The 27,248-nt window shown below is 36.0% G+C and overlaps 1 protein-coding gene across 8 annotated transcripts in view; it reads left to right on the top strand.

The window, feature by feature from the left end:
• Spata17 (spermatogenesis associated 17) overlaps window positions 1-27,248 on the top strand; it is a 148,951-nt gene that overhangs the window by 38,415 nt on the left and 83,288 nt on the right. For all 8 annotated transcript variants that reach the window (XR_016536876.1, XR_016536874.1, XR_016536877.1 and 5 more), the window contains exon 6: window positions 16,025-16,148. Coding sequence is in view for 4 of the 8 variants with exons in the window: in XM_090341184.1 (XP_090197310.1) it covers window positions 16,025-16,148 (124 nt within the window). In the remaining 4 variants the exon portion in view is untranslated. The remainder of the gene's footprint in view (window positions 1-16,024; window positions 16,149-27,248) is intronic.

The raw sequence follows: 27,248 nt of genomic DNA, 5'->3' as shown, positions 1-27,248 counted from the left end.
TTCCGACAGTCTACTATATTTGAGTCATAGGACTTTTCTCAATTTCTTCAGAAAGCTTATCTTTGATTCCTGCAGAGATAAAAGATTGGATGATAGAGTTCTTTGTGTTAAAATAATAACTAAAAGTGTATAGCTACTTTACTTGTGCAGAATTCAGGTGGCACTCTAGAGCTTATGATGTCAAGAACAATAGTCCTTTTCCAGGATATTGTGTCATTTTTCATGTATGAAATATGAATTGAATGACTGAAGAAAATAAAAGCTCTTTGGTTGGGATATGTTTGATGTGTGGTGTTGAATTCCAGATGTCACTATCATGTTGAACATTGCCCCAAAATAACCTGTATCCTCCAGCAAACAAACCTGGGATTTTAAGAGGCTGGAGAGTCAACAAGTGTTGATAACAAGTCTTAGAAGAAGGCATGACATTTCTTTCCAGTTCTTTTTAGACCATCCATTTTTAAAAGGACAAATATGAGGATAAAGGATTTGAGGTCAACATAAAAAAACATATTCCCGATAATTAGAGCCGTCAATAATAGGCTGATATATATGGTCCATAATGTAAGGTCCACATGTATGAACAAAATAAAATCAAAGCTGGTGCAGACTGGATTCAAGCAATAAATGTGCAACTAGAAGGTTTTCAATATCTCCTTAAGTCTAAGATAATATGCTAAATTTGGTAATACATTGAAAAGCTACACAAGTTTATATTTTTGTTCAACATTAATTTTTCAAAAATATAAAATTTTAGCCAGGTGCTGGTGGCTCACGCCCATAATTCTAGCTACTGAGGAGGCTGAGATCTGAAGATCATGGTTCAAAGCCAGTTGGGGCACTAAAGACTCTTATCTCCAGTTAACCACCAGAAAACTGGAAGTGGTGCTGTGACTCATGTGGTAGAGGACTAACCTTGAGCTGAAGCATTCAGGGACAGTGCCCAGGCCCAGAGTTCAGGCCTCACAGCTGACAAAAAAAAATTATAAAAGTATGGATTTTATAAAACTAAAGAAAAAAATAAGTTAACCTAATCAATAGCTTAAGAAATGTGGTAAAGTATATATGTAATGTTCATATGTCATGATCAAGATTATAATATGTGTGAATAGAGAACTTGTAGGAACACATGCATATGAGTGTATGTTTAAAACTTTTAAGTTAAAAATGCTCTAGATAACCATCAAGCAATTTTATGAAATCTTCATAATATTAAAAAGTATATTTGGAGCTAGCTTATTTACTATTGGATCATAAAGGTTGATTTTCATTCTATACCCTTACAAATCATGGAATTTATCTTTCACACTTTTGGTGAGGAATAACTTGAAATTATAAATATGAATAGTATTCTCCTTTTAATTTTATATTAAGAAGTTCTTGGATTCATTGACATGCTTGCCAAAATGCTAATGGCAAGGTCTCTTGTAATACATTACCAGCTTTCACGGCATGTATTATGCTGATGAAATCTCACATTTATGAAACAGACTTGCAGTGCTTTCCAGATCCCTAGACAACTCAGTCGTATTAGCATGAATGGGCTGAGGGTGTGGCTTTATTGGTTATAAAATGCATAGAGCCAATATCATAGCTTAGCATAAAACACTGACATCATTATTATTTTCATGTGTCCAAACTTCAGTTGTACTGTAACAAATTCTCTTAGATTTAAAAATTCTGTTTCTGTTTATTCTTAAACTCCATAAGAGATTTTCCTGGAAACTATAGTCACAACTCAGAACTAAACACCACCAAACAGCTTCTGTTTTGATGTATTTATGTAAGACTTCTCTCAACTACTGTCATTGCAGTCTGGTAATTTGTTTTTATTTTGAAGGATAAAACAAAAACCAAGTTACTGGTCTTTACAACTTATGTGTCTGGATTCTAGCAAACACAATTCAAGAGATTTGAACATAATCTCCTATCCTTTCAATAGTTACCTTAGAACCTCAGTATTTTGGCCACCAGTCTTGAAGTAATCTTACTCTGGCAGAAGATCATGCAGAGCCAACAAATGCAGTAAATATAGCAGATACTAAAAATTAAGATCACTTCTGTATCAGGGAAAAACTGTATAAAGATTTCTAGATCTCTGGAGTTGAGGTCACTTAATAGACTGAGCTATGTAAGCAGCACATTCCCAATTGTGCTTTAATTAGCAAATAAACAGGAACATGAAGGAAATCAGCACGCTCCTCTAGACTGGAATATGCAGTCTCCCCAACTCAGAGCAGCCTCCTAGAGTGAAGTCTACAGGACAGTGTTTATATCTGCCTTCCTTTATTGTCATGTGTGCATTCTTCTGAACTTTCACGGGCATAGTCTGAAAGTCACATTAATATTAAATGGAAAAAGAGAAATACAAATGGGAAATATAGGAGCCCATTGGGATAAACTACATGCTTAATAGCAGTAAGTTCCTTGTTAGGTACAGACAAAACACCATAATTGAGTAGTTGTTGACATGTAAGCACAAAGAAAAGGCATATTTTCATTCCAGCCTCATTCAGAACCTCTGGTTCTAGGGAGAGCATGCCTATACTTTTGGTAAATAACAAGGGAAAAAGCAGTCTGCTGTGTTATCATCAAAAATGTATTAAGTACTTAGCTAAGCCCAACATTTAGGTGGATATATTTAGACACTGCAGACAATGACCAAATAAATAGAGGGCAATCACAATCAGGTTTACCTCGTGCCTATGTTTTATATGTCATTTCCTTTGTGAACCTACACTTTCTTTTGGAATGTATGTTCTGTGTATTTTGATTCTCTTCAACTCCTGCGTGGTCATGGAAGATACTGCATGGGGAATGCTGTGTGTGTGCTATTATGTGCCCCTAGAAGAGAGATGTCACTGTAGCCATCTTTACTCTGGATCAGAACAGCTGTTCCTTTTCCAGTTTCCTTCACAGCTAGAGGCTTTTGTTGTTGTGGTGGTGGTGGTTTTCCCTGTGCTTCTCCACTATTCAGTGTGCCATCCATTAGATAGGTCCAGCAAATCTTTTGTGTTCACATACCATGTCAAAAATTTGTTTTCCTCCATAAACCTTTGGTGCCAAGCACAGAAAATTAATTTGCACAATTCTTTAAATTCATGTTGAATTGAACTCTGTAGCATTTGATAACTCTCTTGCCAAGCAAATCAGCTCGGGACCATTCTAGTTTACCTTATCAGAAGTTCTACCAACCGTTTATCCCAAAAGTAAAAGGTCTGAGACCTCCATTTCTTTCCTCCAAAGATTGATTGATTGATTGATTGATTGATTGATTTTGCCAGTCCTGGATTTGAGCTCAGAGCCTGAGCACTGTCCTTGGCCTTTCTCAAGGCTAGAGCTCTACCACTTGAGCCTCAGCACCACTTCCGGCTTTTTTCTAATATGCGGTACCAATCGAGCCCGCATCTTCATGCATGCTAGGCAAGCACTCTACCACTAGGCCAAACTCCCAGCCCCCAAAGATATATTTTTAAGATTTTATACCTGTATTAAATTGCCCATAATCTCCTCGGTGATCTGCAGTTCATGCCCCGGTGTTGGGTCCATTCATCAACCCATGTGAGTTCTTTCCTAAAGTCATGGTTCCCATGATCTCTCTCAGTTCCGTTACATATCCTATTAAATGTTTCCTTAATTTTTTTCTCCTAAATCCCTTCTTATCCCTTTTATACCCCATAAACAGGCCAAGTCTTCTTGTTACACACTCCTATTTTTTTTTTCAGCCAGTCTTGGGGCTTAAAATCAGGGCCTGTGAACTGTCCTAGGGTTTTCTCAAGGCTTACTCTCTACTCTTGAGCCACAGCACTACTTCTGGCTTTTTCTGTATATGTGCTACTGAGGAATGGTACCCAGGGATTCGAGAGTGGTAGGTGAGCACTCTACCACTAGGCAACACTGCTGGCCCTGCACATTCTTTTAATGCTCTAAAATTTTCTTTTATATCTCTGAAAAATTTTGGAGTTGTTTTCCATCCATGGTTGTAAATCACCATTCAGACCAGTCAGAACTCTAAAAAATTGGACTAAATAATGTTGTAGGTTTGGGGAACCCTATTAAATCTATCTTTCTGGGCCTATAAGAAATAGGATAAATGAGTAAGACATATGAGAGACAAAAAAATTCATCCTTATTATGATAGATAAAGCCCAGAAACTATTATATAGTATGCATGTTCCAATAAATGGATTTTCAAATAGTGCATAATGAGAGATACACAAACTTCCCCAGTCACTTCCAAACTCATTGTGTAGGCACCTTCTATCCATTGGTATTAGACCTTGGCCAGGCCAAGCTCTGAATCTCTGTTCCCAAGATGACCCTCTACAGATCATTGGCTCTAGCTATCTTCCAGTCACATTAAATTACTTTTCCAACAGTTGGACATGGAAGGAAACAAGAGTGAGTGAAGTCCCCTATGCTGTGACAAGTAACATAGGTTAATAAATATAAATTGTGTCAAACATTTCAATGCTGATAAGATGGATGGATAGATAGATCAGATAGATAAAAGAGAAGAGAAAGGGAGGGAGGGAGGGAGAGAGGAAGGAAGGAAGGAAGGAAGGAAGGAAGGAAGGAAGGAAGGAAGGAAGGAAGGAAGGAAAAGAAAAAGAAGGTATTTCTATTATAACTTTAAGTCCTACCTATAATTAATGGACATTCACTGCATAATATTTAGCTGCCTAAAGTCATTCACATTTATGTTGTAACCTTTTCCCTGAATACGTCTCTAGTGAGGTTTTCGGATAGAAGTTGGAGTGTATTTTATAAATTAAAATGCATCTTTTAATATTTCTCAATGAAATGATCAATTTGTACTTCTACCAACAATACAAAGGATTCCTTATGTATTTGTCCAAACTGGCTTTTAACTTTCTCTTTAAAACTTTTTGCCAAGTTAATAAAGTATATGAGTTGAATTTTTAAATTTAACTTTTAAAAATTTAAGGATGTGGGTTTTTTTTTACTTGTAATTTTTAATGTATGCCGTTTCTCTTTGTTCAGTTTACCTGGTTATACTAGTGGGAAATTTTTACTTACCTACATTATTGTAAAAAGGCTTTTTTTAGGTGAGGGAAAGAAATTGTTTTCTATAGTATAGTTATCTTGCTTACTTTTGTCATTCAAATATATTTATGGACATTTTCTAGCATGCCAAGCTTTTAGTTCCTTTTGTAGCCACAGTCATGAGTAATTTTTTGATGAGTTCTTTGTGTGACTCTAAAAATAGTCATAGGTATATTCTCTTGATAGGTATAGAGTTTCTTTTGTAATATTTGATATTAAAAACCCTGTGCAATCTTATTTGATAAAGGGAGTGGACTTGAAATGGCCAACAAGCACTTAGTAGATACTTGACTTATCTCTTGCTGACAAGTGCCATCTTGTTATGTTGTAAGTCCCCACATGTTCCTGTCTGATTCAGAATGTCTGTGTTATTTGACTTATCTCTTTCTGCATTCTGGGTAGCATCACATGGCTTAAATACCTATATATTATTTTGTTTTAAAAATACTGTAACTTATTTTACTACTTTTTGTTTCCCTAAATTTTGAACAATTCTGACATGTTCCAAATATATATCATTTAGTTTTAAGTGTGTTTAAATTAAAATTTCAGAATAGAATAGAGACAAAAGTACTTTTTTATAATTTGAGACTTGTTGTCATGGAGTCTCTTCATAGATGCGAAGGTCTTTTTAAATGTTCATCTATAATTTTTTTTCAGGTTTTGTAAACAGATATTACATATTACTTGTTAATTGTATATTATGAGCCTTTTTATTTTTCTGTTAAAATTTTTAATGACATTTTATATTATTTTCAAGTGATTCCAATATATCACATATTTGAATAATAGGTGACTAAAGTATTATATATTGCCTAATTTATATATATTAGTAATATATGTTTATATAATATATTATATTAAATATGTATAAAATAACTACTCATTATATGTACACATACATATTCTATTTAAATATTATATATTAAGTATTCTATATAATTAGTATATGTATAGTATATGTAATGTCTATCTCATTACATGTAAATTGCTGAAGTATTGTAATTTAACTAGCTGATGACTAGTGCCTACAATTCTTTTTAAATTTTTTTAATTTCTGTTTATAGAGGGGTTACAGTTATAATCACCAGATAGAGGGTGCATTACTTCTCATACATTGATACCCCTTCTTATGTTTTTGTCCCCCCTCCCCACACGCCCTTCCCTCAGTTTCCCCCTCCTATTTCAAATAAACAAGTAAGCATCTATATAATATATCAGGTGACAAAGTGGGATACTGTAACAATATGAGATTAACCAAAGGGCAACACAAGAGAAGAGAAAAAGACATAATACATAAAGAACAATACTCACTTATAATGAAGCTCTTGTTTCCATGTCCTGGAGGTCCATTAATTTGGCCTCATCCTATAAGGTCTTATGTATCTAGGGTTTGAAGTATTGTAATCCTCTGCTAGGAGAGTTCTAGACGTGTACTAATTATTACAGACGAGGGAAACCATTGAGCCTATGTTCCTTTGGGTCTGGCTTACTTCACTTAATATGATTTTTTCCAAGTCTTTCCATTTCCTTACAAATGGTTCATTTTCGTTCTTTCTGATGGCAGCATAGAATTCCTTTGTGTATAAATACCACATTTTCATAATCCAATCATCTAGGGAGGGGCATCTGAGTTGGTTTCATAACTTTGCTATGGTAAATAGTGCTGCAATGAACATCGTTGTGCTAGTGGCTTTAGTATGCCCTTGTTTCTGGACCAATGGGTAAATGCCCAATAGTGAAATTGCTGGGTCATAGGGGAGATCTATGTTTAGTCTTTTGAGGACCCTCCATACTGCTTTCATAGTGGTTGAACGAGTTTATACTCCCACCAACAGTGTAGTAGTGATCCCTCCTGGCCACATCCTCACCAGCATCTGTTGTTGTTGGATTTCTTGATTATGGCCATTCTAACTGGAACGAGGTAGAATCTCAGAGTTGTTTTGATTTGCATTTCTTTCGCTTAAGAGGAGGCTGGAAGGGCAGGATGACAAATTTCAAGGCTAGCTTGGGCTTAACTCCATAGCAAGATCCTGTCTCCATTTAATTGGATTTTCATTTTGTTTTGTGGAATCTGGAGTTCTCCTCCACCTAGTAGTTTCCATAACATACTTAATATTTGAAGAGAGTGCTATTGTATACACATTTAATAAATGATCATTCATTGTTTTTAAACCAACTATAAAATGTCAACAATGCATTATTCTATAATGTATTTAACTGTAAAAGTAAAATGAAACGCAGAATCAAAACTAATTTCTTACTCTTATTTCAACAGATATTTGATTTAGAAGCTAGGACACAGACTTTATTTTTGGTAAATGATTTTTAAATTCAGGAAATGAGAGCTTTTCAGTCTTGAGTTGTAACAGGTCATAGAATCATGGGAAGTAGCTGTTGTGTACACTTACCCAATAGGTAAAGTGTCAGGTAGCTTCCAAGAGTGAGCTGTCACATTATTATATTTATTTCTTCTCGTTCACACTTAAATTAACTTAGCAGTCACACAGTTTATCTAGTGTGAATCTAAACAGTCAGATAGGACTTCAGCAAAGGTGCATTTCATGAAGCTCGAACATCATTGTCTGTCAGGTGAGCCTTGTTCCGCTGTCCATCCTCATTTAACTATCCCACAAGATCTCTTAATGAAGTTAAGCCCCAAGTTCACTCCAATAATTCTGTGGCAAGAGTTGGTGCATTGTAACAATTCATCACTTGTCAGGAAAGCACTTTTAGTTTATACATTTAATAAGGGCATCCTCTAGCTTGGTTAATTAGAAGTGAACAGTTTGCATATTTACTAAATGTGGAGTGTCAGTGCCACCACGGCCTATTGCCTACATGAATTATTTCTCTATCTGCAATAAACAGCTGGGTAATTATTACTGCCATAATCAGATAAATTCCCTCTGTAAGGCTTTTCTTACATGGCAATTCTTTGAACTCATCCAAAGCTGAGCAAAATTTATGAACTCCAGCAGCTAGGCCACTTGTTCAAACTATGCTGTCCCTGTTCCTTGTTTCAAGGACATATGTAGAGCACCATGGATATTGTAGAAATAAAGACAAAAAATAAGATGCTTGTTGTTGTATTTTAATAAACCCATTTCTAAAATATATTCTGGTTTCAGCTATCAAAATCATATATAGTATATTTATACTATACACTTTCATATAGATACATTTTTTCATATATATATATACATTTTAAACAAGATTCGTTTAAATTGTCATGAATTTGTACTGAAAAAAGTTCACTGTTGCTGAACAATTACAATATTCCACTTCCTTGTGGAATATGTGCCCTTTGTGGTTGGCATGAAAGCAGAATGATGTTAAGTACTATTAACCACTGCTTTGTGTCTCATTACATGAATCCTCTGAACTCATTTTCTCCTAGTTTCCTTTCTACTTTTTGAATATTTTTTCTCTATTTTCTTTAAACACTCCCTTTATTTACTTCCAAAGCCCAAATTATTAGCACTCTCTTTTTGGTCATTTATCTTTTTTCTCTACATGCCCTGGACAATCCCTTCCAGTTCTCTAACTCCTGCTCTTGTAAAATACATAAATACAAATATTCCCTGACCCCAAAGCTCCCCTCATTATTCCATATCCATCAATTCAGATTCCTGTATCAACAAATCGCTTTTCCAAATGTTCTTTTCATATGGTGAATTGGATCATTCTTCGCTTAGGTACCTGAGCTAGAAACACAAGATTGATTATAAGATCCCTCCATTTCATTGGTAAAGAAGCTTGATCAACATTATCCTAAGTCTCTGTTTTTACTCTTTATCTGTCTGTCTTCCCTAATCTTAATGCAATGATCTTTTAAAAATACAAATCTGATTATCCTTCTTGTTACATTTCTTCCATTTAAAAGTTTCTATAATGAAAAGACTTAACGATCCTAAAAGCATATACAATATAAATATTAGGTTATATAATATACTAATATGAATTAGTTATTGAATAAGCCATTATGTAATTATAAGTACTCTATTGCTCAAAATAAGCAAATTCAAAATAAATACTCAGATGATATTTTGAAATAGTATAATTCTTATAACAAAATCTTACAGAGTATGGGATAATAGCATGCATAATAGTGACAGGTTAGGGTGATAATTTCTGGAATATATGCATATCTAGAGAAAAATGAATTTTGTCAAAAAGAAATTATGCAGTGATGAAAATACAATGATTTGATAAACATCATTTAAACTTTTATACAGGCATTACTTTCTTCATTACTCCTTTGCAATATTTCCCAGCTTTTTCTCTTTTGTTCTTCTATATCCTCCCGCCCCTTTTGGGATAGCACTGAAAAGAAATGTAGTTGAGTTCTTTTTTTTTTTTTTAAGTTGGGTTCTTTTTAATCCAACAGTACAGTGAATGGCAATCCCTTTGATGTTCATATGGTTATTAAACCCTTTCTCAAAGCTCAATGGGTATTTTTTAATTGCAAGTAATATACTATATTTATTTATTTGTTTATTTGTTTGTTTATTGCAGTCCTGGGCTTGAGCTCAGGCCTGAGCACTGTGTGTGGCTTTCTCAATGCTAGAGCTCTACCACTTGATCCACAGCACCACTTCTGGCTTTTTTTCTATATATGTGGTACCAAGGAATCAAACTTTGGTCTTCGGGCATGCTAGGCAAGCACTCTACCACTAGGCCAAACTCCCAGCCAACTAGTATGCTGTTTTACAATGTGATGGTGTGTTGCCATTACATTATGCCAGTGTTGGATTGGCATGGAGATTTTCCTGGCCTGTGTCCAGTGAGTTGCATGCAGAAGCTGCTGCAAATATTTTTTTTGCTTTCAGCTAAGGTCATCATTTTTTAAATGAGAGACATGTATGATATCTGAGTAAAGACAAAATGCAACTTGATCTTCTGGAAAGGTAAACATACCTACCTACCTTTTCTCTGAACTCTGCCTCAAACAAAAATGCAGTAAGTTTATACTCATCTTCCTCCATAGTTGATTCTCTGTACAGATTTGCAATGAGGAGAGGAGAGGATGACCTCGATCTATCTGTATGTGGGAAAGCCTCTGCGCTGTGTCACCAACTTATGATCTGTAAAGTGATTTCATTTCACAAGGAACAGAGACCTGCCCTTATATTGAAACAAAAGCCATATAATGAATTATTGCTGTCCTTAAGGTGCTATGTTATCTCTCATCTCTTTTGCTGTTCCTTTGTTATCGCATATTGTCACAATATCTCACTTTGTTATCTCATATATTGGATACATTTGTATTTGGTTACTTGAAATTGGATAGGGAAGGGGGAAAACAAAGAGAGGGGGTGGGGGGAAGGGTAATGGGGACCAAGACATGTGGAAGGGTATCAATGTATGTGAATTAATGTACCTTCTATCTGGCAAATATCATGTAATCCTTTTATTAAATACAATAAAAATATTAAAAAAAATAATACCTGCCCTTATCAACTGTAGGGGGATGTGAGGTTAAATGTCTATGAAATGCTTAAAACACAATAAATAATGTTCTATGTTATAGTTACTATATTTAGTTCACTACTGTTCTCACATGTATGACATATACAATATAACTTTGCTTCCCATAGTAAATATCCAGAGTAATTAAAATAATATAATTTTACTTTGAAGTACTATAAAGTATATATTTGTAGAAAGAATAACATATGAAACTTCTTTTCAACTGAAGTGATTCAAAGATCCAAGAAGAAGGAAATGATTTTTCATGCATGATCTTTGAATGGAGTCTCACTGATTTTTAAAAGCATGTAAAGTCATTACATAAAACAACAGGACAATTGGACCATCACTGTGAGCAGTGAGGTGGTGTTACTCTAATTTCATACCCTTTGACCCCTATGACCTTGTGTACTCTTGCTGTTATATGATCAAAACATCTAAGTGTAGAGCACCTCGTTGCTAGTAGTGCTTCCTTACCCAGAGCCAGGAAGCCTGTCATCTGCTACAGAATGTGTGTTGACCCTTTTCTGTTGGGTGGGAAGAGTCCACCAAATAGGGCATAGGCTTCTTGGGAGTAACCCTGTCTCATCTCCACTCCTCTCTATTTCTGCTCTGTTTTTCTGAAATACTTCTCATTTTTCATTCCCAACTAAAGCCCACCACCTTGCTCTGAAGCCTTTTCCAATCTCTCCAATCAGAAATGAACGCTGAAATGATGTCTGTGTTTGTTTCACCGATTTATTTTGTCAGTAATCTAGCTCACTATCAGCTGTTTCATTTGCAAGATTCTAGAAAGTAAGGATTAGATTTATGTGTCTTTATTTCTTTTAATACCTTAAACATGCTTGGGATTTCCTGACAGTGAACAAATTACTGCAATTTCTTTTCATGTCATTAACTCTTTGAAGCAGCCCAGATATTTTGAAAAGAGACTTATTTTATACTGCAACATAGGTTTCTCAAGAGTAACTAAAGAGATGTTTATTTTTTCTTTTAGAATGTAAAGAACTTCCTAAACATTTCCTAAATTACTGCCTGAAAAGAAATAATGTTAACTTTCCTTTAAGCTCAGAACTGAACAGAACTGGATGGTTGTCTTTATATTAACTCCCTATTATAGCAACGACATGCACATAATACACCTGTGATTATTGGAACTGCTATTCACATACATAAACCTAAATACTTACATGGAGACAATAAATCCTTTAAAGCAATTTCTAGCCAGCACAGTGGTCCTTAAAAAAATCTTACTTGTTCATTTAAATAAATATGGAAAACAGATAAAGTATTTTTCATGGAGTTTAAGCCTAGTGGGAAGGCACTAAGTAAACAGATATATCCATAGATATATGATTGTAACTTTTATTAAATTTTGTGGAGAAAATTAAGTTTTATGGAGAAAACCAAAATTGTTATATGATTGAGAACCGTGGGAGGAGAATTAAGTTTCTACAAAAGGAATGCCAAAGCAAAAAATATAATAGAAGTTAATTCTTGAAGTTGAAAAATGGTGAGCTGGGAAATGAAATTGGCCTTGAGATCAAGTTTGGTGAGCCTGAGGTGGTATGATGGGTGGTGGGATGGAGAGGTGAGCAAGGATTGGTCCACAGCCTGTGTGGGTTTGATTGTGATTTGCATAGGGCAAGTTTTTCAGTTTTTAAAGCATGTTTTCAGTTCCAATCTCTTTTTGTAGGTTTATATAATGTACATGAGCATTCCCTACTTGCTCAAAAAAATAGCAATTACATTTTATGGAAGGGAGACTTGTTTCTATAAATGAAAAATTCACATTTCATAGTCATACATAGATAATATTAAGTTATATAATGTGGTCTGGCACAGTGATAGGTTATTTAACTTATTCCCAGGTGGAAAAGGTTTCTCTCCCCCTTTGTATGCTTGCTTTAGAAAAATAATGAAGGGACTATACTATTCTAAAAAATATACTTCTAAAAAAGAGAAAACCTATTGAAATCTAAATACACTACTAGTTGGGCTAAAATGTATACTTTGAGTATAGCATGGATTTTGGAGTCAGATCTGGATCCAGATTTAGGTTTCAAATTATGGGGGGTTAGATGACTTGTGAGTGCAGTTAATGATATATAATGAAAGTACTAAATGAAGCAATGTATATGTCACAGCTAGGAACCTTTTCAAAGCAGACCACAGTCAGTAATTGAAGTTTTCCTATGCTTTTTCATGGTGAGTCAAGGAGAGTAAGGAAAATAGAGTATACAACATATATGGTAACAAATTTGATGGCTAAGCTTACTGGATAGCATTTTTGATAATATCTTTAAGGAAAAGGAGGGCAGGTTAGAGGAAGTTGGGCTGTAGCAGAAACTCCAGCCCATTTCAAGAAGCTCTGAGGACTGAAAAGGCCTCTTAGAGTAATTTCACATGGATCCAGAGGGTCTGGCTATGTGTTCTTCAAACCCCAGTCAGGAGCTGGAGCCTGAGGGGAGAGAGCAGCTCACCCTGGGAAGGGTGGCTGACCTCACCCAGTGAGCCTTAGCTTCAGAGTCCCCCACGGCATTCAACACTGCCAGAAGCCACAGAGTTTCTTTTTCTTTTTTCTTTTTTCTTTTTTAGGTTTGTCAAGGTAAAATCACTCCTCAGAGTAAATTCTAAGTAAAGAACAGGAAAATGAAATTCACTTGCATATTTTTTTCCTGTCTCTCCTTTCCCACTGGCCAAAGTTTCCATTGTGCCCAGTGTCTTTTAGGAAACTAGATGCCATGCTCTTTGTGTAACCTTACCCACAATGTCTACATTCCTCACGTCATCATCCAAAGATCTAGGGAGGCAAAGACTTGCAGCAGATGAGCCAAGCAGCCTAGTTCTTAGTTTATGATATGTGTTAATGAACTAGATAGTACCCAGGTAGCTCTTTACTGCTAACAATTACTACTCTGCGAATTTCATAGATAAGCCATTTGATCCTCACAATAGCTTGAGGAAGTAGATAATATGTGAATAATTTTGCATGTTAGAAGAGTAATAAATCTATCTATCTATTATCTATACCACATCTATGCTAAATAGCTAGTAAGTAGCACAGCAGAGTGTTTATAACTAGGTATTATTTAAGGATCTATTTCATTGCCTCCGAGTGGGTACTCTTATATTATTAGTGCTATTATCTCTAAACTATATACATTATTACCACGATGAATACTATCAATAAAATATATTTTAAAATATATAAATATTGGCAAAATATGGTGGAGATTGCTGTATATTTTAAAATTGATATAACAAAATATTTTGTGAGGTAACTAATTTCTTTTAAATTATCATCAGGTAGTTGTACAAAGGAGTTGCTATGTAACAAAGCACTTTATGACCACAATAGAGAATAAAAATAATGCAGAAAGTCTTGGGGTTTTTACACAATAGAACTCAGTATCATAATATAAAAGAAAATGGTTAATGAGAAGTGAATATGACCAACAGTACCTTATATACATGCATGAAAATACTATGATGAAATCTATGAAAAATGTCTGAGAAAGATAAAAGCAAATATGCATGGCTAAATCAATATAAACTATCTTGTGTTGAAATGATTACCACCAGTCAGGTGTTAGAAAATCTGAAAGCCTAGCGATTTTAAATTCCATTCTGCCATTCACTGATTATTTGGGGCAGGTCACACACAAAAAAGATGATTAGTAACTTAACTTGTTGTTCTACATTATGCTAAAAGGAAATGAGAGAAATTATAGAAGACGTTTATTTTTTACTTAATATCAAAACTTTAGATTAAAATGAACAATGGAGTCACTTTTCCATGTAAGCTGTGATTGTATTTCCCCTGCTAAAAATTTCCATTTGTTCATATGTAACTGCCTTGAAATCTGTACCTTACAAACAAAGTAAGGTCACCAATTCGTCTAACTCCTGGTTCTTTGTCAAAAATAGACACAGTTAATGAGGTTTGTTTGGTAGGGAACAAATTCTCAGACATAGATAGAGATCCTTTCAATGGAAACAAATTTGTTTGGCTTTACTGGGTTACTTAGCGATTAATAATAGCCTTGAGATGCAGGTCAAAAAGGTCATGGTACTAGCTTGCCAACACAATCTAAATGTACAGTTAGTCCAGCTCTAGGTGTTCAGAAACCCCCTAAATACTATGCATAAAGGAAAATGGGCTATTTTCCAACTCCTTTTTTCATAATAATAAGCAATTTTCAAGAGAAGGGTGGCAAAATGGGGGCCATACTACTCCAAGTAATTCATTTGTTTTGCAATTTAATCTTATGTTGAAAAAATTGCTGTGCTGCAATAGCATAACCTGGTGATTTTTAAACATCAATGTGTTTCATAAGTAACCTTGTGGGAAGTATTATATTAGTAGCCTCTACAGAAAATTACAAAAATATATATTTGTAGTTGTTGAAATAGAAACAAGGATCTATTAATTTTGGAATACTTGTTTTTTCTACACTTCCTGATACATTTGAGGAAAAGGCTCAGATGATTTAGTTCAATTTTTACTTACAGAAGAGATACTTAGTTATATATCTTCTTTAAGAGTAACATAAAAATGTAAATACTATGTTGACATGGATAGTTAAATTTGTTCTATCAAAACAAAGATTAGATAACTTTCCATATTTGATAATATATTCTGTTTTGTATAGTATATTTTAAACCCATTTTTAAAAAATTTCTTAGGATGCACATAAATGATAAAATTGTCATTATTGTAGTGTAATTTGTCATAACTGAAAAAAATGCTTCAACTTACTCATTTAATCTTTAATGCAAATTATCTATGCAATTGGGAATAATGTGAGTCTTTTAAATGTTGAATACTTCATGTAATCTTACTGATATTTTAACTGTTAAGTAAACTTGCAATCAATTAAGCATATATACAAAATCTATACTTTAAGATTATCCTGTTAACGGATATACTAAATAAGTAGAGATTTGTATGTGTACCACCAAAAGAAATCAGTGGTACATGTGCTTCATTGGGCTATGTATTTCAAAATAGCTTAATCTAGCCTGTAATCCTAGCTACTCAGGGGGCTGAGATCTGAGGATCAAGGTTCAAAGCCAGCCAAGGCACCAAAGGACCTGAGACTCTCTAGAAGTGGGGCTTGTATCAAGGGTAGGGCGATCGCCTTGAGCTGAAGAGCTCAGGGACAGCACCCAGGCCCAGAGTTCAAGGCCCAAGGCCCCTCTCCTCCAAACCCTCCCCCCGCCCCAAATAGCTTGATCTTCACCTCTAAAACTGGGAATGTAGAAAGTCACTTCCCTTCGCACTTGATTTTAGTGTTCCCTGGATCAGAGCATCAACGATAGCACAGAGGCGCTGGGGTTTTCAGAACCGGATCCCTGCAGATCCCCGCAGAGCTTTCCCTGGGCATGCCCCGGTGGGACGCACGGCCCGACCCCTCCCCAGACCCGGCCTGGACCCTCACCCCACAGCCCCCCGAAATAACCGCGGGCGGTTTTGACGCAGGGAGGCCCTGGAGGAGTTTGCAGAGATGAAAGACCAGGAGGAGAAGAAGGCGGCTGTCGAAAAGGAAGAGAAGAAGAGGAATTACCAAGCCCGGAAGACGCACTACCTCCTCAGCACGAATCAGGTGGGTCTGCCCGCTCCCGACAGCTCCCCCCGAGGCCCGGAGGCCCAGACGCCCGAGGCCCGGACAGCCGGCCTTGACCGGCTGGAAAGGGACCGCGAAGGCCCAGGCCCCAGCCCGCGGCCCCACCTGGCCCCGCGCGCCCCGCCAGGCGGCTTAGCAGGAAGCAGGGGCGGCCCTCATGACTTCTCCTCTCCACCCGTCTTTTGCCAGGCTGCAGTTTTGATGGAGGTTTTCAGGTAACGCTTCCAAAGAACCGGATTCTGCAGTTCCATATCCATATCCACATAGAGAGGTAGGCGCGGATCCGGAATGCCAGGCCCTCAGATTTCATCAAGGATAAATGCAGAGAAATACGGTTAAAAACGGATTCAGGGGTTAACACGAGTTTTGTTTCTAGAGTTCTAACCAAGACTAGCAATTTCAGATTTTATTTATTTATTTCTCATAAACCTCCAACTCCAGTGCCGCAGCTCTAGCCGGGGTCCCACGGTCTGGTATCTTCAGGGCTGGAACACGCCCCGTGGTGACAATGTCATTCTTAGAGGTACCCAAACCCAAGAGTTCAGTAAGCCTTTGAGCTCGCTTGGAAAGTAGTTTTCCAGCACCTTCCTTGATCCACACTTCTGGTAGGCTAATTAATGGGAGGAAGGACTACGGCCCCTATCACCCAACAGGTAAGGAAGCAAACTCAAGAGCGCTTTTGTGGCTGGCTTTACAGACCACAGGCACAAAGCTAGGAGACAGAGATCCGGTACTCAAGCCAAGGGTTTATTTTTCCTTTAACTGAAATTGACAGCACTTTGAAAGTAATCTTAATATTAAGAAGCAAAAGTTAAAAGGTAGAAGAATTTTTTCTGGTGTAATAGGTGAGCTCTGTTTTTATCTAGACTCCAAATCAGGAACTCCTTTTTAGCAAAATGTTTTCGTTTCTCCCCCAACCTATCATTAATTTCAGTTTTGACAAAGCTAAAACGACTATTGATAGTGTTAATTCTTTCAGATTGAGCTTTTCAATCAGTTTGAACTTTTCAACCTTAGGGTGAGTAAAGTTGTTGAATTTGATCATGCCAAAGCCTCTTGATGTTTAGACTGTTTCTTAATCCTAATTTTAGTTGTGCTATTTAAGTTTAGGATGGGCAGTGAACTAGAGGAAGCAATAGAGAAAGAAAAGAAAATGTAGTGAAATCCTACTAACTGGATATTTGTTCATTCTGTTTCATCCAAGGATATTGAGATATTGACTGCTCTGTAAAAATATTTAGGAACTTTACACAGGTAGAGTGTAAAACTCATTGATCGAACACATTTACAGAGAGTGCATTAGGCCTTGGCTTCTATCGCTAGCTCCACACAAAAATTGAAACTATTTTTATTCCATTTCAATTTTAAAATTAAGCACCTGTTTAGGCAAATTCATGCAATCCAAGCAGGAGTTCTTGACTCGTGACCTTCCAATGAGTAGATAATGCTGCTATTGAGTTTTCCACATATTTGTGTTAACGAGCAGAAGCTATGCGTGCTGCTTCCGTTTCCTCATTGATGCTGACTTACAGATGTATGCAACCCTTGCTTTTGATCCATCATCTCCAGAACGTGCTGTCATCCAGTAAAATGATTAATGTTGAGCAGTATAGTATGGTGAAAAGAAAATGGATGTTATAATCAGACTGGGCTGAATTTGCACTCTGGCTCTCCCATATAGTGTTAGATTACTTTGAGTTTTCCAAGCCTTTGTTTCACTCTACATGTGGGGACAATGAAACCTACATTAATGAAAATTATGGAGATCAAATGTAATATCTTTAAATTGTTCCAGGAACTTAGAAAGACATTCATTCAGTAAATGATAACAAGAACATTACTAGAAGTTAACTTGTCAAGCATAAGCTAACATTCTTTTCTTCTACTTTCTTCTACTAGTTTAACCAATTATAATCATTCGTTTTCTCATTTCTTTCCTTTCTCTTAGTTTTTAATGGTAACTTTTTAGATGACTCCATGCCAGGGTCTTTGTATTAGCTCCCACCACCTCTACCTCACACTGGACTCAGAGTACTACAGGACAGTCTGTCCAGTCATTTTATCTTGGGGAATAATAGCATAAAAATGTAAGGTTTTAACTGACCCTGATGAGTTGGTACACATTGTTGTGGTGATCTAACATCTGACCACAAATAGCTTGGACAAATACAGGGACAAGCCTATGCATACAGAAAGAAAAGGGAAATTTCTTTTTTGGTGATTAAATTTAGCAGTGACATCATCTACTTGTTTCCATCCATTTTGTTTAGATAATACTGGAAAATTCACTGTTGTGTAACATATTGCCAACAGATTTGCTTTGTTTAACTTTAAATAAGTATTTTATTATGATATAAAAGACATAGAATTTTAAAACTATTATGGGTCACAATAGTAAGCCATCTAAACAAAAGTGAATATGGATCTTACTCAGTTGATAACTGCAGAATTTAGTGTAAATATATAGAAGACAAGACTTAGACACAAGGCATATTCAGTCTATGATCAAGCAACATTTTTTTAAATTTTTATTGTAATTAATAAAAGGGTTACATGATATTTGCCAGATAGAAGGTGCATTAATTCACATACATTGATACCCTTTCACATGTCTTGGTACCCATTACCCTCCCCTCCCCACCTGTCTTGGTTTTCCCCCCTTCCCTATCAAATTTCAAATAACCAAATACAAATAAATTCAATGTATCAGATAACAAAGTGAGATACTGTAACAATATGAGATACCCAAGGGACAGCAAAGGAGATGAGAGACAACATAGTACATTAAGGACAACAATCATTCGTTATATGGCTTTTGTCAAGCAACATTTTTAAATAGAAGGGAATGGGCAGTGGCTCAGGGGTAGGACGGTGGCCTTGAGCTAAAGAACTCAGGGACAGTGCCTAGGCCCAGAGTTCAAGCCACATGATCCACACACACACACACACACACACACACACACACACACAAAAGTTCTGAAGAGAATGGTTAACTTTTGTTATAGCTTATAGAAGTAATTGCAATGAAATTAAGTTATTTATATTTATTATTTTGCTGATATAATTCACTACTTCTATTTACTAAAGAAAAACAGCTGTAGTTTCCCTAAATTAAGAAAATTTCAAAGAAACAGAAATATACTTCATTTTCTTATAGTGTCCTGGATATTGAGTAGACAGTAAACTGCAGATCGACAAGTTTTTCTTATGAAATCACTCAACGAATATATGATTAACTTCATTATTTTGTGAACTTTGATTTCAAATGACATTACAGGTGGCTCACACCTGTAATCCTACCTACTCATGAGGCTGAGATCAGAGGATCGCAGTTCAAAGGCAGCCCAGGCACTAAAGACAACCACTAGAAAACTGGAAGTGGTGCTGTGGGTCAAGGGATAGGGTGGTAGCCTTGAGCTGAAGAGCTCAGGGACAGCCCAGAGTCCAAGCCCTATGACAGCCAAAATAAATGGAAAGAGAGAGAGAGAGAGAGAGAGAGAGAGAGAGAGAGAGAGAGAGAGAGAGAGAGAGAGAGAGAGAGAGAGAGAAGGGGGGGAGAGAGAGAAACACTGAATGCAGCAGTGGTTTTCTCTGGACACTATATTGAAAATGAAGTATATAACTTGTGTTAGGGAAGGGAAGGAAACCTAGGAGAGAATGAAAGAGTGACATTGTAACCCCCAAAATGTACTCATTATCTGACTTATGTAACAGTAATCCTTCTGTACATCACCTTTATAATAACAATGAATTTTAAAAAAGAAAACATGGAAATGAAAAATAAAACCCAAAAGGTTATTATTTGTTTAATGTGGTACTGAGGTATGGAACCCAGAGCCTCATTGCAGGCTGGACAAGCATTCTACCATGAAGCCACATCCCTTGCCAGAAGGTTAGTGTTTTTAAAAGATTTATCTTTTTTTAACTATAACTTATATCTGTAGGAACTCTCATAAATAAATAAATGTCTAAATGTAAATAATTCTTATAAAATTATATTGGAATCCAAAAAAATTTATTAACCTGCTTAAAAGAAAAAAACTGCAGCATTTTTAGCAAAGAACATGAACAGTTTAGGAACTATATCATTGATACAGTTTGTAGAATATTGATGTTTACATTAAATTCTCATCTCTCTTATCTAGCTTAACTAAAGCATGTAGAAATACAACATTAATTTAGACAATGCTTTTAAAAAGGTGAATTTTAGAAGTGAATTTTTTGGTTAAATTCAGAGATAGTTGATAATGAAAACCTAATGCATAAATAATTTTGGAATCATTATTTTGATATACTGATGCATGTTAATAACAATTTAAAGCCATCAGTACGCCTATCTTTATCACAAATTTAATGTATGCCTTAAAATAGTTCCAAAGATGATTACTGATTTTATTGGTATTAATTATCTCATCTTTATTCAAGCAAATATGTTTGTGCTAATAGGAATTACAGGAGTAAATAACTAATATTGCAATGAATGAACTAATAGACCCCTCAGGGTTTTATTAATTAAAAAGTTCAAGTTGTATTAAAGTACCTTTTGTATATGTTTATTTCAATCAGAAAGCTGAACCTGGTAACTTATTTGCATAAATAATCAATCACCATTTGCTAGTAGTAATAAGGTTAATTTGTTGCCACAGACATAATAAGATTAGTCAATTATATTTCCAAGAAAATACTGCTTGTTATGCACTCCATCACCTGTAGAACAGGATTGGGTTTGGCGCCCTTATTAAAAGAACACATTAAAAAATAATCTTAGTCCCTGTAAAACTTTTTTGAAAGGAAAAGTCATTTCAGTTGATTTGAATAAAGTAAAATCCAAGCACTGCCTTCATTTGTACATTTATCTTTTTGCAAAGATTGATTATTTAATGAAGTTATTTATTTTGATTCAGTGACCAGTCAAGCTAAATCTAACATATACAGGGTATATTTCCTTTGAAGAAAATCTCATTTGCAGTTGTGTTTTATTTGGAGTACACTGACATTCATTCCTTTGCCCTTGTTCTTGGGTAATAAATTATGTTGTCTGCTCCACCTACTGGTAGATATATGCAAAAGGCCCATCCTTGGACTTCAATGAGTTTTCTAAAATGTTGGCAGCATTTATAAAGATCTGATTAATGCACTATGTATCTGGCAAATATTATGTAACCCTTTTATTAATTACAATAAAATATTATTTAAAAAAAGATCTTTGTGGAGGTCAGGTAAGTTGCACAGACTTCAGGATATAGACTAGAAACTCTATTGTTTTGAAATAAAGGAGATTATGTAGAATTATTCACAGTATTAGTTATGGAAGAGCAATGTTACCTCATTTTTTCATGTTAATATGATAATAGGAAAAGATGAATAGATGCAGGATAACTGTATATAGTTTATTTGGGTTTGATATTTTCAAATCCATCACCTAGCATCCATTTCCTAAACTCTGAGCAAACCTTTTGTCCTTTAACCCAGGACATTTACTTAATCACTGTCAGATAAATGTTTCTAGAATAGTGTTATTTATTTCTTTTCTCCTTGTAATACATATACCTCCCTGTGGTTCATAAGCTAATATACATAATTTGCAGCATAATCTCTCCCTAATCTGACTGAAAGACTGAGCCTTGTGAGGAGAGGACTTGAAAATATTAATGTCATAATTAATTCACAGAATATCTGGGAGATAAGCAGCGAATCCCAACACCGGTATAGAAATTAGAAAGACAGACAAGAGAAATTAGCTTGGTCATGTTTATTAGATTCGCTGCTATTTAATATTAATTGTGACTGGGTGCCTCTTTATTATCTGTACTATGTCACATCGTCACCTGCCAATTCCTAAAATCACCTGACCCACCACTTGTACAGGAGGTGAAGAGACCTGGAATGAGGTTTGGCAAGTAGCTTTTTAAATTTTGCATTCAGAATCTTTTATTTGCTTTAACTTCCCAAAAGTTTGAATGACTATTTCCATATAGGAAAAAGTTAATAACTCACCAGAAGGTCTGTTGCTGAGTTGGCCAGGGCAGCTGGGGCAGGCAAGAGGGATCCTTATCATATTCTCTACAGCCCTTCCTCTGCAGAGATGAAAGGAGGAAGAGGTCTGCAGGATGAATCACTTTGTATGATTGCACAGATGCTCTAAAATCTGAGATGACCTTCCCAATGCAATTAGCACTAGTAAAAAGCCCAGGCTATGGGGTGCATTTGTGACCCCATTCATTCGCCTGAATCAACCCTCTCTGGAAGGAAGATCCAGGTCTCTGGGTGTCCATGATCCTTCTTAAGATCTAGTCACTTGCTCTGTTGAGTAAAGCTCAGTTCTCTCCTGCACTGAAATGTGCTCATGTGTATAGAAACACTGATTCTCAGTGAGTTTGTGTGCAAACAGAAAAACTAGAGTCTTTGTATAAAAGCAGAAAGAAACCCAGACATCGTTTAGATACCTATGGTATCTTTATGTGCATAATCACAAGTAACTCGAGCAATTTATTATATTCATCTCCATGGGATTCTATAAAGCAGAAATTATCCCTTTGTTGACAAAAAATGTTGGTGATGTTTCTTTTTCATCTTCTGGACCCTTGGTGGATTTATCCCTTCCAGAAGACTATATAGTAAAGAAAGGTCTGACCTTTAATCTTTGGATCCGTAGTTTAAGTGGAAAATCTTCAGGCCTGATCATCTATGCTTGCTCCCAAGTGGGCAGACCACATCAGAAAACCATGAGGTAATCTGTTACTTTTGGCAGTTCCTCTTCAGAAAGGCCAAGGAGTGAACCAGCACAAGAAGGAATTAGCTATTAATTTCTACATTTTATTTCCTGCCTCTCTAACATTACATTTTTATATGATCTTGTAATACATGAAAAGAACAGAATCATCACCCATTGCCACTTGTATCTGAGGAAGCAGAATGAAGTGGTTAAAATTCTTACTGTGAAAAAAAGCTGTTGAAATGACAAGTTGAAAGTTGCCTTTCAACTTGTTAGTTTTTGACTGCATTCCATCTTCGAGGCAAAAATAACACTAGAAACAAAAATAACCCCAAAATTCATAAAAGGACAACACTTACAGAGTAATATCTTGGCTCCTTCCTATGCATGTAATATTTGGAAAGTTATTTTAAAATAGCTACTTTAAAGCATATCTTACTATCTTAAAGGTGCGCAACCAATTCATGTGTTAAGGACTTGGAGCATACACTTGCACATGTTCATAAAACAGCTACTACAGAGGGAAAAACATGAAAATGCTGGAGAAGAAATAGGTGAATAAACCTATACACAGGAAAGGGCAGGTATGCAATGCAGCACATAAATCTGTACAGTAAAATGGATGAGAAAGACTTCAAAACTCTGTCATTAGAAGGACTAAAATGAAGGCTGGATTGTATATGGAGCTTTTGTAGAGAAGGTTGGAGATTAAAATAATTCATGCCTAAGTGCCTCAATATTTTGAATGTTCTTGAGAATCACAAAGAATCACACTGAGAATCACAAAGGTGAGGGCAGGAGAGCCGGGGGATTGATTATTTAGTGGCACTGAAGGTTCAGCCAGGTTTATAGTATACAAACCTCACATCAAACGTCTGCCTACTTATGTGATTTATTCCACCAGCCATCAACAACATATTTTAAACACAATAATATGACAGCTAACATTGATGCTTGGTATGAGCCAGATTCTTATTGGTCATTTTCATGAGCATTTTAATTCTCGTAAATTGCCTTAGAGGGTATATTATTATCACTCCCAATTTAATGATGGGCTCCTGAAAGACTCAAAACAAACTCATTAGTACAGTTGCAGGAAAGGATCAGACCTAGAAAAGTTGCTCCATCAAGATAAAAAGCAATCTGAGTTTCACTCTTTCAGGCTCCGTGAAGCAGGGAACTCAAGTTACAGGTCAAGGGAGAATGGCTCAGGGAACAATTTCCCTGAATGGCCTCTAAATGGAAACGATCTAGCTGAATTTTTTTTAAGAAAGTACAGGATGGTCAGAGGAGAATCAGTCTGCTTCCCTCTTGCTTCACGATCAGATCCCTTACAATCTGATATCTGCCACAAGAACAGGATACGCGTTTGCAGAGATGACCCGTCTCCTAATTACCATTCCAGGTGTGCATCCTCCTGCGCATGCTGTTCCATCCTCCTCCGTAACACCTGACACACCTGGCACCCCTGCCTTCCCTGGGACTGCCTTAACCCTCTCTCGGAGTTGGCTCTCAGGAATGCCCTTCACTGGCTTCTGTTGTCCCTCAGATTTTATAAATGTGTACACTCCTTACATCTCTTTACCCACTCCACATTTTCTCCTTCACTGACCTCGTTTATCTTCACTGTCTCAATATATATTTTATTCAGGAAATAGTCAAATGCTAGCCAGAAACGTTCACCTAAGCTCTAAGCCTACCTCTATACAACTCAATATTTAATAATACCCAAATATTCAGAGTTCAACCCTACTATTAAACTCCAAAGCAGATATTCATATGCCTATGTCACTGTTTCTCTCTGTCTTTTCTGCCATGGGTCCAAATACAAGCTTTTCTGTGATGCTACATTCGCTTATAGTTCTCTTAATAAATCCGGTCTCAGTGTGTTCTGATTTTATTTCTGTGAAGTATTCCCTATCCATCTCATCATCTCACTGCTTTTTATCCTGAGTTCTGAGTAAGAACTTTGCTCCACCTGTATAATGTTCTGGTCTTGTATCTCTTACTATTCAGGAATTGAATTCTGTCTTTTCTGACCCAAGAACTGAGATAAGTGGTAAGTCAGAACTCTCACTTTTGGCTGAAGATCAGTCTCAGAAAGCAAAACTAGACAAAAGCTCAGGCACTGACTTCAGTGGTTCTGATGGCATTAGTATCAGAAGGAGCTTTAACATCTGTGATTTCCGATTTCTTCAAATGACTAATGTGAAGCCAGATTGAGAATCACCGACCTAACTTACATGTCATAAAAATGGGTAGTGGTCCTGTTCTCTTGGAACTTAGATTGTACTTGAATAGATAAACATTAAAAATAATTCCTCTTACATATCTATAATCAAACATTTCAACCAGGAGTTTTGCCTACTGAGAGAGTGCTTGACTAGCATGCACAAGACGTGGGTTCAATTCCTTGGCACTACAAATGTAGGTGGTACCATATACGTAGGAAAGTCAGAAATGGTGCTGTGGCTTAAGTGGTAGAGCACTGGGCTTGAAGAAAACCCAAAGTCAGTGCTCAGGCCCTGAGTTCAAGCCCCAGGACTAACAAAAAAAAAAAAAGAAAAGAAAAAGAAAAAAGAAAAACTTCACTCCAACATTATGCATAGATTCTCCAGATCTTTTCAGACTTCCCCAAAGGATGTTAAAGCATTTCACACTGAAAAAAAATACACATAAAAAATTTCAGCATCATGAGGAGAATGAGTAAGCTCTATTAAAGAATATAGATAAGGACAGTCTACTTTAGAGGTATGTGGATCACAAAGATAATTGTAAAGCTAGAACTGTGATCAATTCTTAAGGATAGACATGATTTGGCCAGGCAAATAAATAGATGAAGAAAACAGTGTATATCTAAGATGAGCCTGGTATGTTTTGAAGCAATGGTGAAAAAGGCTATGACCTCTAAGCAATGGAGTTGAAAGTTGGGTGAAAAGAAATGGGCCATTTTAAGACAATGTTAGGTTATTAGGTGTATTAAAAACCCAATTATAGGGTTTTATTAAGACTTTAGAAATTATTTTTTAAAAATATTACTCTGGCTTCCCTGTAGATAGATGTAACGAGTCCAAAGCTGAGCAGATGGAGAGAGAAAATAACAGCACGGTGATGAGAATAGGATGGTTGGATGAACACGGTGCCCAAGAACTTGAATATAGGGACACATGGATTCGAGAGGTTAGAATGGAGGGGACAGATAGAAGGGAACAGACTCATAGGTTGTGGTTTTAGAGGTCAAGAGGCTGTTTTTACCACTTAGATTTAGCTTTGGATAGGCTTTAGACGTAAATACATTTTTTAGATTTATCACAAATTCCATAAGAAAGTTTGGATCTCGAAGCTATATCTTCTACCTTCTCCACAGCTGTGTTGAGAGAAGTGAACCTACACTGACATGTGTCTCTCATATGTGGGAATCATGCAGCTTTTAGCATCAGCTCTTACAGTAATATGAATTTACTATTTCTTCTGCCATATATTCTGCCATTATTTGGCTTTTATTTTTTATTTTGGTATGGGTTATTCACCCCCCTCTCTCTTTCTTTTTTCCCTCCCTCCTTTCCTTTCCTCTCTCCCTCCCTCCCTCCCTCACTCCCTTTCTTCCTTCCTTCCTTCCTTTGCTTCCTTTCATTACAATTTGAGACAGGGTTTCATTATGTTGCTTGAATTTAAGATACTCATGTCTTTGCTTTACTACTATGAAACATTCCATTGATAGTGGTGGTAAAGAAAGGATCTATTAACTTTTTGTTTGTTTCTTTTGAAGTTCTATTTCTACTTTAATTCCATTGTGATCTGAGAATACCTCTATGATTTCTTTTTCATATTCCTTAAGTGTGTGTTATGATTCAGAATATAGTCTGTGTAGGTGATTGTTCCATATGAGAACAATGTATATTCTGTTTGCTTGGTAGAGTTCTGTAGAGCCATCAGCTGATTGACGTTCTGTTAAATTCAACTATGTCCTATTGATTGGGGGGGGATTAGGTGTCATTTTAGATAGAGGATGTTTGAGATCTCCACCAGAAATACTGGATTCACCATTTCTCCTTGGAGATCTATTAGCTTTTATACTTTCATATTTTGATACTTTGTTGAATATCCATATGTAATACCTCCCTCTATCCCTACAAGCTTTCCTTAAAAAAAAATTCTTGTCTAAAACTGAGAGACTCCAAATTCCGTTGATTAGTGTAATTAAGATGGTATGTATCTGCTAGTCTTTCACTTTTAATAAATATTTTTAAGCTTAAGATAGATTTCTTTTACATAGCACAGAACTCAGTCCTTTTGACTGACGTTCTTTGTCTTTGTTATTGCTTCTTATTTCTTGGTGTTTGTCTTCTAGTCTTTTGTATTTT

The sequence above is a fragment of the Megascapheus bottae genome, chromosome 10 (assembly GCF_031878675.1).
Source record: "Megascapheus bottae isolate mThoBot1 chromosome 10, mThoBot2.hap1, whole genome shotgun sequence".
NCBI lineage: Eukaryota > Metazoa > Chordata > Mammalia > Rodentia > Geomyidae > Megascapheus > Megascapheus bottae.
Note: the sequence above shows the minus strand (reverse complement) of the source record. Positions and strands in the feature narration are given on the sequence as shown.